The sequence below is a fragment of the Lissotriton vulgaris genome, chromosome 7 (genome assembly GCF_964263255.1).
Source record: "Lissotriton vulgaris chromosome 7, aLisVul1.2, whole genome shotgun sequence".
NCBI classification, from domain to species: Eukaryota; Metazoa; Chordata; class Amphibia; order Caudata; family Salamandridae; genus Lissotriton; species Lissotriton vulgaris.
In genome coordinates, this window is record NC_141695.1 from 889,458,151 (window position 1) to 889,473,556 (window position 15,406).

A 15,406-nucleotide genomic window follows, 5' to 3' on the forward strand; every position below is an offset into this window, starting at 1 on the left:
ACCTTCCCCATTTTGTACAGTCGCTCTGTGCAACACCTTCAGCTGTATGAGACCGAGTCTAGACTTAATCGCTACCTCGCGAGGGTGCATAAGAACCATCTCCCAGTCCAGGTCTTCCATCTCCCCCGTGTCTGCTTCCCATTTTGTTCTCAAATCCTGTAGGGTACCCAATGTATTGTTGGTCAGTGTCCTGTACCTGAGGGACACCGCACCCCTCCCTATTTGCTCCTGCAGTAACCTACCCTCCAACGGGGCGTACTCAGGGATGTCTGCCAGAATGATGTTCTGCGCCCTCCAGGCGTGCCTTAGCCGTGTGTACCTGTAATACTGAGTGTTATGTAGGCCAAAGTCCCCTTGTAAGGCGTGGAATGTTTTCAGGTCTCCCCTAGCTATCACGTCCCCTATGGTCGAAATGCCGATGTCATCCCACTGCCTAAAGCCTGTCAGTTTGTTAAGTTCACCTAGCCACTTACAGTGCCATAGTGGCATCTGTCGGGTGGGCCGTTTGTCCCAGCCCATGCGTTTGGTCGCCCTATGCCATGCAGTCAACGTGATTCTAGTAGCCGGTAGAAGGTGATTCCCCCTTGGGGCTCCGTATAGGTAGTGCAGGACGTTTGTGTGAGACCATTTCGTTCTTTCTAGTGCATAAGTAGGGTGATCCAATGCCGCATGCAACCATTCATTTATCGGGGTAAGGTGTTCCGCCCAATAGTATGCCTCTAGGTTGGGAAGGGAGATCCCACCACTGTACTGGTGGTGTTGTAGTGTGGCCAAGGCTATTCTCGGGTGTTTCCCCAGCCATAAGAAAGCTCGCAGGTCTGCGTGGATTTTAGGCAAGGTTGCAGGAGGGAGCGGGTAATATTCATTTTGGAGTGCATAGAGGAATTTTGGCAGCAAAACCATTTTATACAGTGCCGCTCGCCCCAATAGGGTGAGCGGGAGTTGCCTCCACCGGTCCATTTCTAATTTCGCACTAGCCATGATGCGGGTTACATTTTTATTAAGGGAGAGTGTCTCGTCTAGTGTTATGAATACCCCCAAGTACTGGACTCCCTCTGTGGTGTGAATGAGGAGTTCCGGTAGGCAATCCCTCCGCTCTCGGCCCTGTGGGTCATATAGAATCGATTTATGCCAATTAATAGTATGGCCAGCTCTTGCTCCGAAGTCATCCAACTCTTTGAACAGGACCGGGATCGTGGCATCCGGTTCCGTCACAAACAGCAGGACATCGTCTGCATATAGTGACATTTTTTCCTGGGTAGCCTCCGAGTCACCCCAAGTGAACCCCCTAATACCCTGATTCTGTCGGATCCGGATTGCTAGTATTTCTATCGTCAATGTGAACAGAAGGGGGGACAGTGGGCACCCCTGGCGCGTTCCTCTGTGAATGTGGAATTCGCGTGACAGTCTTCCATTCACCCTCACTCGTGCTTTTGGGGCAGAGTACAGGAGTCTTATCCATTGTAAGAACTTAGGGCCAAAGCCGAGCCTCCGCAGCGTCTCAAACAGGAAGGGCCAGTGAACTGCATCGAAGGCCTTTTCTGCATCTAATGAGAGGAACCAATGGGGCTCGCTCCTCTCTCGGACTTCCTGCAGCCAGTTATGTGTGCGGCGGAGGTTTAATTTGGTTGCCCTGTCCGGCAGGAACCCGGACTGATCCGCATGTACTAAATCAGAGATTACCCTCTGTAGGCGCCTAGCAAGGACAGTAGCCAGAATCTTCGTCTCCATATTGAGGAGAGAGATCGGGCGGTAGGAGGCACATATGTCTCTTGGTTTACCCTCTTTGTGTATAGGGACGATAGTGGCCGTGGCCAGATCCGGTGGCAGGCTCGCCGTTTGGAATGCCTCAACAAAGAGTTTTTTAATATGGCGTTGCAACAGGTCCGCCGTACGTTTGAAGAATTCCGCAGGGAAACCGTTGGGTCCCGGCGTCTTCCCCGGCTTCAGGGACGCTATTGCGTCTGTGATTTCCTCCAGTGTAATCTCTTCTTCCAGGTCCGCGGCGTCCTCCAGGGACAGCGTCGGGACCTCCATGTCGCCCAGATAGTGGCTGGCTTCAACCTCGTCCCCCAAGTCTCTAGCTCTGTAAAAGTCTTCATAATACGTAGCAAAGGCCTCTGCTATAGTCTCATCCGTACAGGCCGACCTGTTCCCCGGCACTTCAATCCTATCTACCCATCGTGCCGCCCTTTCTCTCTTGCTCAGCCACGCCAGAAGTTTACCAGATTTATCACCTACGTCGTATAGGCGGTTGAGTGTCGCCAGTGCCTGCGTGCGCGCCTCCCCAGTGACAAGTTCTCTATAGTGTCTTTGTTAAATGAACTGTTTTGACTCTACATTATGGTCATTGATGAACACCTCACTTTGTTCAGAGTACACCCCAATGCAAGCTCTTGTTTCAGCTGTTTGCTGAATCCCCAGTGTATTCTGGAATTGTATAGCTCGTTTTGCAGTTCTGTATCATGTGTCTCTGGGCAGTGTGAAGTAGCCAAGAAGCAACATACAAACCCCCTTGAAACAGTGACTGATCAGCAGCTGGTTCTCAAGCTGTAGGTGTGATGGCATGCATGCCTCTTCTGTAAAATGTATACATGTATAAATAGTAGATGGCGTAGCACAATGTGTTTGCTGATTGTGTTTGGCAAACTTCAGCTGACTCCTGTTAATCATTTGTAATGGTGATTCAGTGAAACTGCCTTGAACATAAGTTTGTAAATTAAGCCACACATGTTTTTGCAGTTAGTGCCCAAGGTTTAATCAACCAGGTTCGAGGCATGTGGGCTGCTGAATTCATATCTGTGCATAGATCGCCGCCTAGTGTTGGGTCCGGATGATCGCACATTGTTGTCCTGGAAGAGTCTTTGAAGTATCACGAGATCGGTGGCTCCTCCCCTGGACTACAGTGCGCATGGGCATCGACTCCATCCTCAGATTGTTTTTTTCCGCCATTGGGTTCGGATGTATATTGGTTCACTCTAGTCGGAATCGATATAAAACTTTCTTAAGGCCAAAAGGCCTTTAGCTTTTCGTCGGTATAGTCTTGCGTTCGGTGCCCGATTCTTCCAGCTCAGTTTCGAGCCGGATTCCAGAGAGCCGCGTGCTTTCGGCGCTGAAGGCCCAGTCGACGCCAGAGACCTTATCGACGGATCATCATGGAACGGAGTCCGTTCAAGAGATGTCCCGTGTGCAACTCAAAGTATCCCCACATAGACGTCCACCCGGTGTGCAACAAGTGTCTGTCGCCGGATCATGATGAAGCCAACTGCATGGCTTGTTCCCGTTTTCGATCCAAGAAGACTCTTCTGCATCGTCGCGCTGCGCGCCAGGAGGCCCAGCAGACTGTACCGGCGCCTGTGGACATATTCGATGCCAGGGATGATGAAGGTGCTGACCGGGAAGTTCGTGAGAACCTGTCGAATCCCGCGTCTGAGGTCGACTCCAACTACGACGTGGATGTTGAAATGCTCGACGCGGAAGAAGTAGTCGACGAGGTAGGAGACGACGACTGGGCCTTTGGGGTCATGGAAGATAGCTCGAGCGAGGAGCTAACTCAAACTGACATTGGGGCCGAAACGCTTCAGAAGGCTCAGGTCGAGGGATCGCCATTAGGCCTTAACCAAGATCTTCTAGTGAGTTCTACGGCCCCGCCTTTGGGCTCGGCTACGGACATTGCTAAGGAGCCTCACCCTGCGAAATCGAAACCGAAAGTGAAGACACCGGTCTCGACGCAAGTGAAAGCACTGGTGCCCCCATCGAAACCAAAAGTGCTATTGTTTTGGTCGGCTCAAAGCCCTCGGACCTGTCTGCACCGACGAAGCAAAAGGGCGTTATCGACCCGAAGAAACAGCTCAAGGGCGTCGAGACGAACTCTGGCACGCTGAAGACAAAGGTCAAGGCAGTCGAGCCGAACAAATCGGCGCCGAAGACGGTCGACACCGACAAAGGGCTCAGACAAGGCCTCGAGTGTCGGGCCAAAAGATCCTCCACCTTCGAAGCCTGTCGATAAACCTCAGAAGGCGTCGACGCCCATTCACTTCACGTTGCCGCCGAAAGTGGCGCCGAAGGCTTTCGCCCCTAGAATGGCCACCAGTGTTCCCGAGAAGGTGTCCTCGGTGCCGAAGTCGACGACAGTGGTCCCGGCTTTAAAGCATCGACAATCCTCGTTGGAAGAACAACAAGAACAATTTATCGATGCCGAAACAGGCAGACTCTCCCTTCATAAGCGGAAAATTGCCCCGGAACAGCCAATGGAGTCCTATAAAATTCCACTAAAGAAGAAAAAGGATTCCACTTCGACCCCTGTTCTTGTGGAACTGGTTTCTCCACATGGCCATGATGTCTCACCCACTTATTCAGATGTGGACACTGGGGAAGGTAATGATGATGAATACAGCTATCCTGTCTACACTGAGCCAGATGATACCAATGAACCCTGGGCAGCTGCTGGTGACCCAGGTGATCCTCGCTCTACCCCAGACACTCAGATGTATGCTGTAAAAACGTCGCCTACAGACGATTCAGCTGCCTTTAATGCCCTCATTGAAAGGGCAGCAAAGAATCATGACGTCCAGCTCCATGCTGACCCCATTGAAGTGGACTTTCTTTTTGACACCTTTTCCGTCTCAGAGAGGACTGTCAAGACTCTGCCTATGTTGAAGGGTGTCTTGAAGCATGCTGGGGAGATCTTTAAGGAGCCTACGAGAGCCAGGGTGATTAAACCCTAGAATTGAAAATAAGTATAAACCGGCGCCTGGTGACCCTACTTACATCAAGGGACAGTTGCCGTTGGACTCTCTTGTTGTTTCTAATGCCCGGAAGAGGGCTAATTCACAAACAACGGGTGATGCTCCTCCCCCAGATAAGGAATCTAAGGTGTTTGAGGCATCGGGGAAAAGGGTGGCAGCTCAAGCGGCCAATATCTAGCGCATTTCAAACACACAAGCACTTCTAGCCAGGTATGACAGGGCACATTACGACACACTGGAGACCCTGTTACATCACCTGCCAGATGAATACAAAGAGGCAGCTGAGATGCTTTCCAAGAGGGGAAGCTCATATCAAATGCTTCTATTAAATGTGCACTGGACGCGGCAGACACCGCGGCCAGAGCTATTAACACTAGTGTCATGCTGAGACGACATGCCTGGCTCAGAATCTCAGGGTTCAAGCCAGAGATACAGACCACCATTCTCAATCAGACAGTAAACCCTGATCATCTATTTGGCCCAGAGGTGGACACCACCTTGGAGAAAATCAAAAAGGACACTGAAACTGCTAAGTCCATGGGGGCTCTGCAGTTCCGGAGTGGTTCTATAAAGGCGGCACGCAGACCACATACACCAAACAGAGTCGTGGATATAGTGGAAACGGCACCAAAGGCAGAGGTTGTGGAAACAACAACTCCAGATCCTCCGCCACTAACAAACAGTGACGCCTAGTCACTGCCCCCCGACCACGCAACACCTGTCGGGGGGAGGGGGGGGACTTCAACAGTTCCTGCCGGTCTGGAAGTCCATCACCACAGACAGATGGGTCACACAGCTTATACAGTACTGTTATTGTCTGGAGTTAACATCCACTCCACCCAACATATCCCCAAGACACCTTCCTATGTCCGCCGAGCATTTGCACTTATTGCAGCAGGAGGTCCTCGTCATCCTGCAAAAAGGGGCAATCGAGCTCGTCCCTGTGAAAGAAAGAGGCACAGGAGTTTACTCACTGTACTTCTTAATACCAAAAAAGGACGGGTCCCTCAGACCCATACTGGACCTCAGACCCCTCAATCAGTACATCCTATTGGAGCACTTTCACATGCTGACCCTGCAGCAAGTCCTACCGTTGCTCAGTCAGGGGGATTTTCTCGCAACTTTAGATCTGAAGGATGCGTATTTTCATATTCCGCTACACCTGTCGCACAAAAAGCACCTCCGGTTCACCATCCAAAACCAACATTACCAGTTCAAGGTTCTACCTTTCGGGGTCACCACGGCACCCAGGGTGTTTACAAAATGCCTGGCGACGGTGGCGGCACACCTAAGGAGACAAAACATTCACGTCTACCCTTATCTGGACGACTGGCTCATCCAGGCAAAGTCAGCCCAGCAGTGTGCCGCCCACATGTCCCACACCATTCACCTTCTTCACGATCTGGGATTCTCACTGAATTACCGAAAGTCCCACCTGCAACCCGCCCACATACGGCAGTATCTGGGTGCGACGATAAACACTTTGGCAGCCACAGCACAGCCAAAGGTCAGCAGCATTCAGTCGCTGATACAAAAATTCAGACCTCAACACTCTCTTCCAGCGCGAGTGTTCACGCAGTTGATAGGCATGATGGCCTCCTGCATCTCCATAGTCCCGCACGCGAGACTACATATGCGTCCGCTTCAGGAGTGCTTAGCACGTCAGTGGACTCAGGCTCACGGACAGTTGAAAGACCTAGTGTTGGTGACTGGTCGTGCATACAACTCTCTGCATTGGTGGAATCCACAAAACCTTTGCAAGGGACGACCGTTCCAAGAGCCTGTGCCACAGATCATTCTGACGACGGACGCTTCTCTCCAGGGATGGGGAGCTCATGTACTCCACTACACTGTGCAGGGACTATGGACACCACAGCAAAGGAAGATGCACATCAATGTTCTAGAACTGATGGCGATCTTCATGGCAATGAAAGCCTTCAAAGTACATCTGTGCAACAAGGTCGTGTTGATCCAGACGGACAACATGACGGCCATGTACTACATTCAGAAACAGGGAGGAACACACTCTCCACAGTTGTCTCATCTGGCTCAGAGCATGTGGAGTGGGCCATGCAGAGAAACATCTGCCTCATGGCAGAACACCTCCCAGGCAAGGACAATCAGATGGCGGACCTGCTCAGCAGGTACAGCCACCAAATGCATGAGTGGGAGATGCATCCATCAGTACTCCACCCGTACTTCCAAAGGTGGGGTCATCCAGAGATAGACCTGTTCGCCACTAAGGAGAACGCAAAATGCCAAAGCTTTGCCGCCAGGTTTCCACACCCACAGTCGCAAGGCAATGCGATATGGATGAACTGGTCAGGCAAATTTGCGTACGCTTTTCCCCCAGCACCTCTAATACCGCTGATGGCATGCAAGCTGAAGCAGCACTCGATGACTCTCATCCTGGTTGCTCCGACGTGGGCTCGCCAACCATGGTACACCTCGCTTCTGGAACTGTCCGTGGTACTGCATCAAAGGCTGCGCCTCACACCCAGACTTTTGACGCAGAGCCATGGCGATATTCAGCATCCAGATCCGCAACAGCTCAACCTGGCGATCTGGCTCCTGAGGTCTTAGAGTTTGGCTACCTCAACTTACCTCCTGACTGTATGGACATCATCCGGGAGGCAAGGAAGCCCACCACCAGAGCATGCTGTGCGGCGAAGTGGAAGCGGTTTGTCATTTATTGTGCAGACCACAACATTAACCCACTGGATGCATCTTTTCAAAAGATCATTTGTTATCTCTTACATCTGTACAAATGTAATCTGGCCTATGCTTCCATTCGTATACATCTATCCGCAATGGCTGCTTTTCTCCAAAACAGACAGCACCTCTCACTTTTCAGGGTGCCTGCCATTAAAGCCTTTCTGGAAGGACTCAAACGAGTCATTCCTCCGCGGACGCCACTAGCTTCCGAGTGGAACCTCAATGTGGTCCTCACCAGGCTGATGGGTCCCCCTTTTGAACCACTGCATTCCTGCGAGATTCAGTTCCTTATAGCGATTACGTCGCTACGACGAGTTAGTGAACTCCAGGCACTAACTATCCAAGAACCATTTATTCAGATTCATTCCAACAGGGGGGTGCTTCGCACTAACCCTAAATTCCTTCCTAAGGTAGTTTCTCAGTTCCATATCAACCAGACTATAGAACTACCTGTGTTCTTCCAAAATCCAGAGTCACTTGCGGAGAGAATGCTCCACACACTTGACGTCAAAAGGGCCCTAATGTACTACATTGATAGGACCAAAGATTTTCGGAAGACTAAACAACTATTTGTTGCCTTGCGCCACAACACAAAGGAAACCATTTCCAATGCTGGTATAGCCAGATGGATCGTTAAATGTATTCAGATCTGCTATCAGAAAGCCAAGCGCGCACTCACAATTCAACCGCGGGCCCACTCCACCCGAAAGTTGGGGGCCTCCATGGCTTTCCTTGGAAATATTCCTTTGGAAGATATATGTAGAGCAGCCACATGGTCTACCACACACACATTTACAAAACATTACTGTGTTGATGTGCACTCCAAACAGCAGGCAGCTGTAGGGCAGGCTGTTCTAAAAACACTTTTCCAAACTGCTGCAGCTGGCACGGGCGGCCGCCGTTAATGGAGGGACTACTATGTATTCTATGCACAGATATGAATTCAGCAGCCCACATGCCTCGAACCGAATATGCTACTTACCAGTATGCATCTGTTCTTGGCATGTAGGGCTGCTGACATTCATATCGCCCGCCCTCCTCCCCGGCGCCTGTAGCGGCTGCAGCATTCACACATACTTTTAGCATGGTCATCATTCACGTAGTTTCACTCCATCTTGGCCACAATGGCTAAAAACAATCTGAGGATGGAGTCGATGCCCATGCGCACTGTAGTCCAGGGGAGGAGCCACCTACCTAGTGATACTTCGAAGACTCTTCCAGGACAACAATGTGCGATCATCTGGACCCAACACTAGGCGGCGATCTATGCACAGATATGAATGTCAGCAGCCCTACATGCCAAGAACAGATGCATACTGGTAAGTAGCATATTCGTTACAGACTACGATCTGTTTTTGAGAGTCGACCTTTCCAGCTAATTCAGTGTCTAAGGCATGGCTGCAACTATTGGTCAACTTAAATTGACTTGATTCTCTCCCTTTATTCCCAGATAAGCATCTTCATGACCCACCTATCAAATTATGGGAATGATCGTCTGGGCCTCTACACATTTAAGCACTTGGTTCACTTTCTGAACTCTTGGACTAATCTGAAGTTGCAGACATTGCCACCTTTGCAGCTGTCACAGAAATACTTCCAGATATTCCCTGAGGAGAAGGATCCATTGTGGCAGGTACGCCATCCTATTGTGTCTTAGTGATTTCAATAGTCTTAGTCGTTTTACTATTTGTATGTGGCCACGTGTAGCTTGAAGAAGTACCAAATGAAAGCCATTTTAAAAGTACAGTGAGATTCCACCACAGTGAAACGTTACTGCAGAAATGCCGGCCTGTTACTCCTGTGTAGTCAATTATCCGCACCCATGTGCATAACTAAAGCATGACTTGAGAGGCTGGATAGGTGGATATGTGTTGAGAGTGCGAGTCCAAGGCTTATAGTACCAGAATCTCTGTGAAAGCAATTTTTCCTTATTAAGTCCTCTGCTCTTCCATCATCCCTCCAGGGTGGTTAGAAATTTTAATCTGAAGCGAATGAGTGTCAGAATAGGGAGAGTGCGCATGCAATCTGACGGCTGATAAGCAAGCAAGTAGGTGGAATGGCATGCATGGATGTGTTTAAAGAGGAATGCTCTTTGGATAATGTGCATCTAAAGAGTAGTGCTTCTTACAATACAGAGTTGTCTGTTAGTGCCCTCACAAATGTAAATGTCAAATCTTTTCTAAATGCCATTAATGCTACATTTGCTCTTGTTGAATGAGGATTGTGTTTCCAAGGATTTGAATTCCCATCAATGTAACATTTTGATGAATTTGAAACTATCCACATGTTACTGATGCTAGGGGTATGTCCACTGTAGTTGATGAGCAAATAATTGGTAGTTCTGGAAAGGCTAGTGCTCTTGAAACATATATGCTTTGTAAAGTTTCTTTAGTCGAAGATACATGACAACAATTATTATTTGGTCCATATAAAATTCTGTCAAAATGTTGATACTAAAAGAAAAAGCCATCCACTAGATTTTCTTTTCCTTCAAGCTTGTTATAAGAAGTTTACAGCTACTCCTAGTTGAGATGATAGCCGATTGAGTAAGAAAGGACATAGACTCGTTTTGGGTAGTGTGAAGGGGAATAACTCTCTTCTGAGCAACACAGTGAAAAAGTAGACGCTTCCACTTGTATTGCCTTCTCTAAGTCTTTAAAAGTGCTGTTGTCTGGTGACAAGGAGTGTCCGTGCTAGTTTTGCATGCTTGTTTTAAAAGGTTTTACATTCCACCGTCACTCGTCAATGCTTATTTCAAATAGCAGCATGGTCCATGGCATTGTCGATGTACACCCTGCAATGACCACACTTATCTAATCTCACTCGTTTGTATGTACATTGTTTATTTTTATTTATTTTGAAAGTTTTATATAGCGCGGACAAGATCTTTGCAGATATCAGAGCGCTTTACATAGAAGGGGTACATGAGGGAGCATAGTAAAACAGATAGTACAAATAGGTGGATGCAAAGCTAATCATGTAAATCAATAAGACCAGTAATACAAATAGGCAAAGGGGTCAAACATGAAGTACAGATCGGTGCAGAGTCTTTAAAGAGTTCGAGATAATAGTTCAAGTGTATTTATTTAGCCATGAGGATAGCTTTTACTTCTTTCTTAAAGAGTGTAGTGGAAGAGATGAGCCTGGTTTCGGGAGGGAGTGAGTTCCAGATCCTGGGCGCGCCATTCCTGAGAAGGAGCGCTTATAAATTTTTTCCTTCCGGAATCTTCGAGGTTTCAGCAGAAGATTGTTTGTGCCTCTAGTGTTTCTAGCTCCTCCAGAGATTGTCAGCTTCTGAGCGAGGTACCGGGTGAGTTCAAGTGTACCGCCTTGTGTGTCATGCAGGCGATTTTCAGATGTATTCTGGCTTCAAAAAGCAGCCAGTTCAGGGATTTCAAGTCGGGGGAAATATGAGAGTGCTTTTTTGACCCAGTGATGAGTCTCGCTGCAGCGTTTAGAGAAGCTCTTAGGGGTGCAGTAGTAGTTAGGGGGAGTCCGCAGAGGGCGATGCTGCCATATTCTATTCGAGGGATGACTATTGCTTGTACTGCGGTTTGGAAGTCTTTGGCTGGGAGGAAGGGTTTAAGTTTCCTCAGAGTATTGATTTGGAAATTCGCTCCCTTGGTTGCCTTGCTGATATGTTGCTGCATGTTGAGATTGGTGTCGAGTGTTATGCCTAAAGATTTTGCTGAGTCCACGATGGTGGGTTGGACATTGAGTGTGGTTAGATGTTTAAGCCAAATTTGAGTGGTGGAGATCTTCGCTGGAGGTGAGATCAGAAGGAACTCTGTTTTCAGGGCATTGAGTTTGAGATGATTATCGGCAAGCCAGGATTGGGTGCTTCTGATCTTTGAGTTCAGGAGCAAAATGTCTTTGGGGGATTGTAATTTGAGATAACGTTGGGTGTCATCGGCGTACATGTGAAAGTGTACATTGGATGCTTGTAGCAAGGTGGTGAGAGATTCCATAACTAGGTTGAACAGAGTTGGGGATAGAGAGGATCCTTGGGGGACGCCTAGCGTTACAGGTATTGGCGAGGACATCAGGTTGATGCTCTTGAATTTCTGCGACCTGTTGTGTAGAAAGGAAGTGAACCACTTGAGAACAGTTCCAGATAAACCCATTCTTGTGTTTAGTAGTTCGAGTAAATTCTCATGTTTAACGGTGTCGAATGCTGAAGAGAGATCAAGAAGAATGAGGAGGCAGGTGTCGTTTTGGTCTAGCATTTGAAGTGCGTCGTCAATTATGTGAGTCATAGCAGTTTCTGTGCTGTGTCCTGCTCGGAAGCCTGATTGATGAGGGTTGAGGAGATCAAATTGTTCAATATGTTTAGTCAATTGTAGTTGTGCGCATTTTTCCAGCAGTTTGGCGAGAGTGGAAATATTGGTAATGGGATGGTAATTGTTCAGATCAGAGGGGTCGGCTGTAGGTTTCTTTGGTAAAGGTGTGACTTGTCCAACTTTGAGGGAGTCGGGTATGATTCCTTGTTGAAGTGAGCTGTTGATAATTTTAGTCCTGAGTGGGAGAAGCAAAGGGGTAAAGTCTTTTACAGCGTTAGCAAGAAGGGGGTCCGTGAGGTGATTGGATGGTTTCAAGGTGCTGAGCAGTTTGCCAATTTCTTCTTCCGAGTACCGTATTTTCCGGCGTATAAGACGACTGGGCGTATAAGACGACCCCCTACTTTTCTTGATAAAATGTAGGTTTCATGCTATACTCGCCGTATAAGACTACCCCTCTTCCAACGTCATTTCATCAAACATGTACGGTAAACATAAGTAGTTGTTAAAAGGCCCAAACAATTATTATACTGCTACATGTTGTACCGCATCATACTGCATAACTTGGCATTTCTTGCAGCATAACTCTGCTCAGCCTTGCACATACGTTGGTCTTTCCCTGCTGCATACCTCTTGTGGCCTTTGTTATAGAGCAGCATAATTCTAGTGATAGCGTGTCAGTCGTGAATAGCACACAGGTCTGCCCTGGGTTCCTTTCCAGCACTACCGCAAGCTGCACCGCGTCCTTCAATTCCTTGCTCTGAGCATTTCAGCTTGAATAGGGAGCCCATGACACCCATACAGAACACTCCTTAACCCCTTCCGTGTACAACTCCATCACACACACATCGTACATAATGCCATGTAAAACTTTGCAACCGAAACACCACCATCAAACCAAACTAAGCACGTTCTGCAACAGCAATGCTTATTTAGTCGGCCAAATAAGATTACAGAAGAATAATGCTTAGCAGAAAAGGCTTCGACGTGCAAACACAACCATAGCACGTTTACTGAAGCAATAGCACCCTCTAGTGACAAAATTATATATATTTTACAACATGCCTTCCCAATAATACAAAGGCTCAAGACAGTTTGGTCGTTTTTTCCACTACCAAAAATTTTGTTCCTGGCGTATAAGACGACCCCCGACTTTCGAGACCATTTCAAAGGGTTAAAAAGTCGTCTTATACGCCGGAAAATACGGTATGTGCCAAAGGTTGACCATGTAGCATTGTTTTTTGGTTCAGTGGGTGCTATGCAGTGGGGTTTGGAGTAGAGGCTTACGTCAATGAGATCGCTCTTTATGTTGTCAGTTTTTTGGGTAAAGAAAGCGGAGAAGTCTTCACAGGAGGGTGCTTCGCGCACAGTGCTGAGTGGTTGGGGTTGTTCCTTGGATTGTGATCTGATTAGCTCAAACAGTTTTCTCGGACGTTTTTTTGCTTGGTCGAGCTGGAGGCTGAAGAACTCTGATTTTGAGCGTTTAATTTTCCTGAAATAGGCGTTTCTCTTTTTCATCAGAGTTTTAAGGTGTAGTGCAGAGGGAGCTGATCTCCAGGTGCGCTCTGCCATTCGCATGTCTCGTCTATCCTCATTGAGACTCCCGTCGTACCATGGATTGGAGATTTTAGTAGAGACTCTTTTTAGCTGCAGAGGTGCAGCCTCATTAATTATTGAGGTCATAGCGTTGAGATAGTGGTCAGTCAGGGATTGAACGTCCGTAGCGCCGGTAGGTGGGAGTAGGAGATTGCATCTGTTATGAGGCAGAGAGCTTGGGTTGAGTTTTTTCATGTCTCTTTTCCAGACTTTGGGCTTGGAGGATATAACTGGGTTAAATTTAACTTTTTCATTGATGAAGAATGTGACAATATGATGATCTGACCAGTCACAGGGTTGGATGGACTCGAGTTGGATAGAGTCCTCTTTGGAGATGATAAGGTCGAGGATAGAGCCTTTCCCGTGAGTCGGGCTGTTGCATATTTGGGTGAGGTCAAGGGCATCGAGGAAATTTTTAAGGCTATTTACCACCGCGTCATTGCGATCGTTCCAGTGGAGGTTGAAGTCGCCAAGGTATATTTGGGTGATCTGCCGTCCGGAATTGGTTGAGATCATATCCATGATTTGTTGAGAAAAGGTGAGGTTGTCCCTGGGTGGGTGGTAAATGCTGTGAAGAGAGCATATCGGTTTGCCCTCACTAATAATGTCGAGGCAGATGTATTCACAGGATGTTGGGGATGGTAGGGAGGTGGAATTGACTTTCAGAACAGAGAGGTTGTTCCTGTAGATGCATGCGATTCCACCACCTATTTTGCCTGATCTGTCAAGCCTGATGATGTGGTAGTTGGGAGGAACCAGAATGTCCATTATAGGTGACGAAGATTCAGTTAGCCAGGTTTCAGTAAGGATGATTAGGTCAAGGTCCAGCGTTAGGAGAAGATCAGCAATGGCGGCGGAATGTTTCGAGGCCGATCTGCAGTTGAGGAGAGTGCATTTGAGACTGGGTGTGTTGAGGGTGGTAGAGGGTTCTAGAGAGAGAGGGACTTTTCTAAGGTTATTGGGGATGGAGAATCTGCTGTTTAGTGTGGGGGGTCTAAGGGGATTTGAGTGTATCGTGGGAATGGTGAGGTGTGAGGTGGATGTGTGATTTTGGGGGGCTGGGTCGTAGGAGCGGAGGAGGGTGAGTGTGTCGAGGTCCGAAGTAGGGTTGCAGGTGCGACGAGGGCGGTTGTTGCGATTGCGAGCAGGGATTGAAGTCCAGTGTGGGGAGTGTTGAGTGAGAGAGTCAATCGGAAGGGTGGGGGACATGTTGAGAGGGGAGGTGTAGTTGGGTGAGGGGTTGCAGGGGCGACTAGGGCGGTTGTTGCGATTGTGAGCAGGGATTGACGCCCGGTGTGGGGAGTGCCGAGTGAGGGAGTCAACCGGAAGGGTAGGGGACAAGTTGGGAGGGGAGGTGGGGGTGGGTGAGGGGTGTATGGGGTGTGTGGAGAGTAGTTCTTTGATGTGCATGTCTTCTTTGATCTGAATGAGGGTGGCCATGATCTTGTCCAACGTGGGGTAGGTGGTGGAGGCAGTAAGAGGTTAATGACTGACCAGGGAATTAGCGTGCAGGTGGGGGAGTGGGCTAGTGTTCGTGCATTGCTGTGTTGTTAGTGTACGGGATGGTGTTGGGGAGGAGAGAGGTTTTGGGCGGGAGGGGTGTGGATGAGGTAGGGAGGAGGTTGGTGGTATGAGTGAGGGCATTATTGGTAGGCGGAGAGGTCAAGGTGGAGGATGGGTGTCTGATAGTAGTGGTGGGGGTGCAGGAAGGGTAATGGGATTGGAGATGGTCCTGTTGTGGGGAGGGGGAGTTAAATTAAGAGAGGAGGTGTGTTCTGCGTAGTTAGAGGGTAATGGGGACTGAGAATGGGGGGGGGATAAAGAGTGGGATTTGTCGTTGTGCATGTCATTCTGGTGCTGTACTAGGTTAGATGTGTTGTGGGTGGGAGCTGTGTGATGTCGGGGTGTGAGAGGAGTGTTAATGTCAACTGCGCTGTCAGGTGTGAGAGGAGTGTTAATGGTATGCGTGGAGGTCCGAGGGTTGGAAGGAGGGGTTGGGGTGCGAGTGGTGTATGAGGGGGAGATATCTGTGTCTGTGTTTGAGGCGTGTGTGGTAGCTACCTGGTGCTG

At 48.6% G+C, this 15,406-nt stretch overlaps 1 protein-coding gene across 1 annotated transcript in view; it reads left to right on the plus strand.

The window, feature by feature from the left end:
* NDST1 (N-deacetylase and N-sulfotransferase 1) overlaps positions 1 to 15,406 on the plus strand; it is a 475,690-nt gene that overhangs the window by 304,586 nt on the left and 155,698 nt on the right. The window contains exon 8 of the mRNA XM_086931298.1: positions 8,914 to 9,096. Coding sequence (XP_086787424.1) covers positions 8,914 to 9,096 — 183 coding nt within the window. The remainder of the gene's footprint in view (positions 1 to 8,913; positions 9,097 to 15,406) is intronic.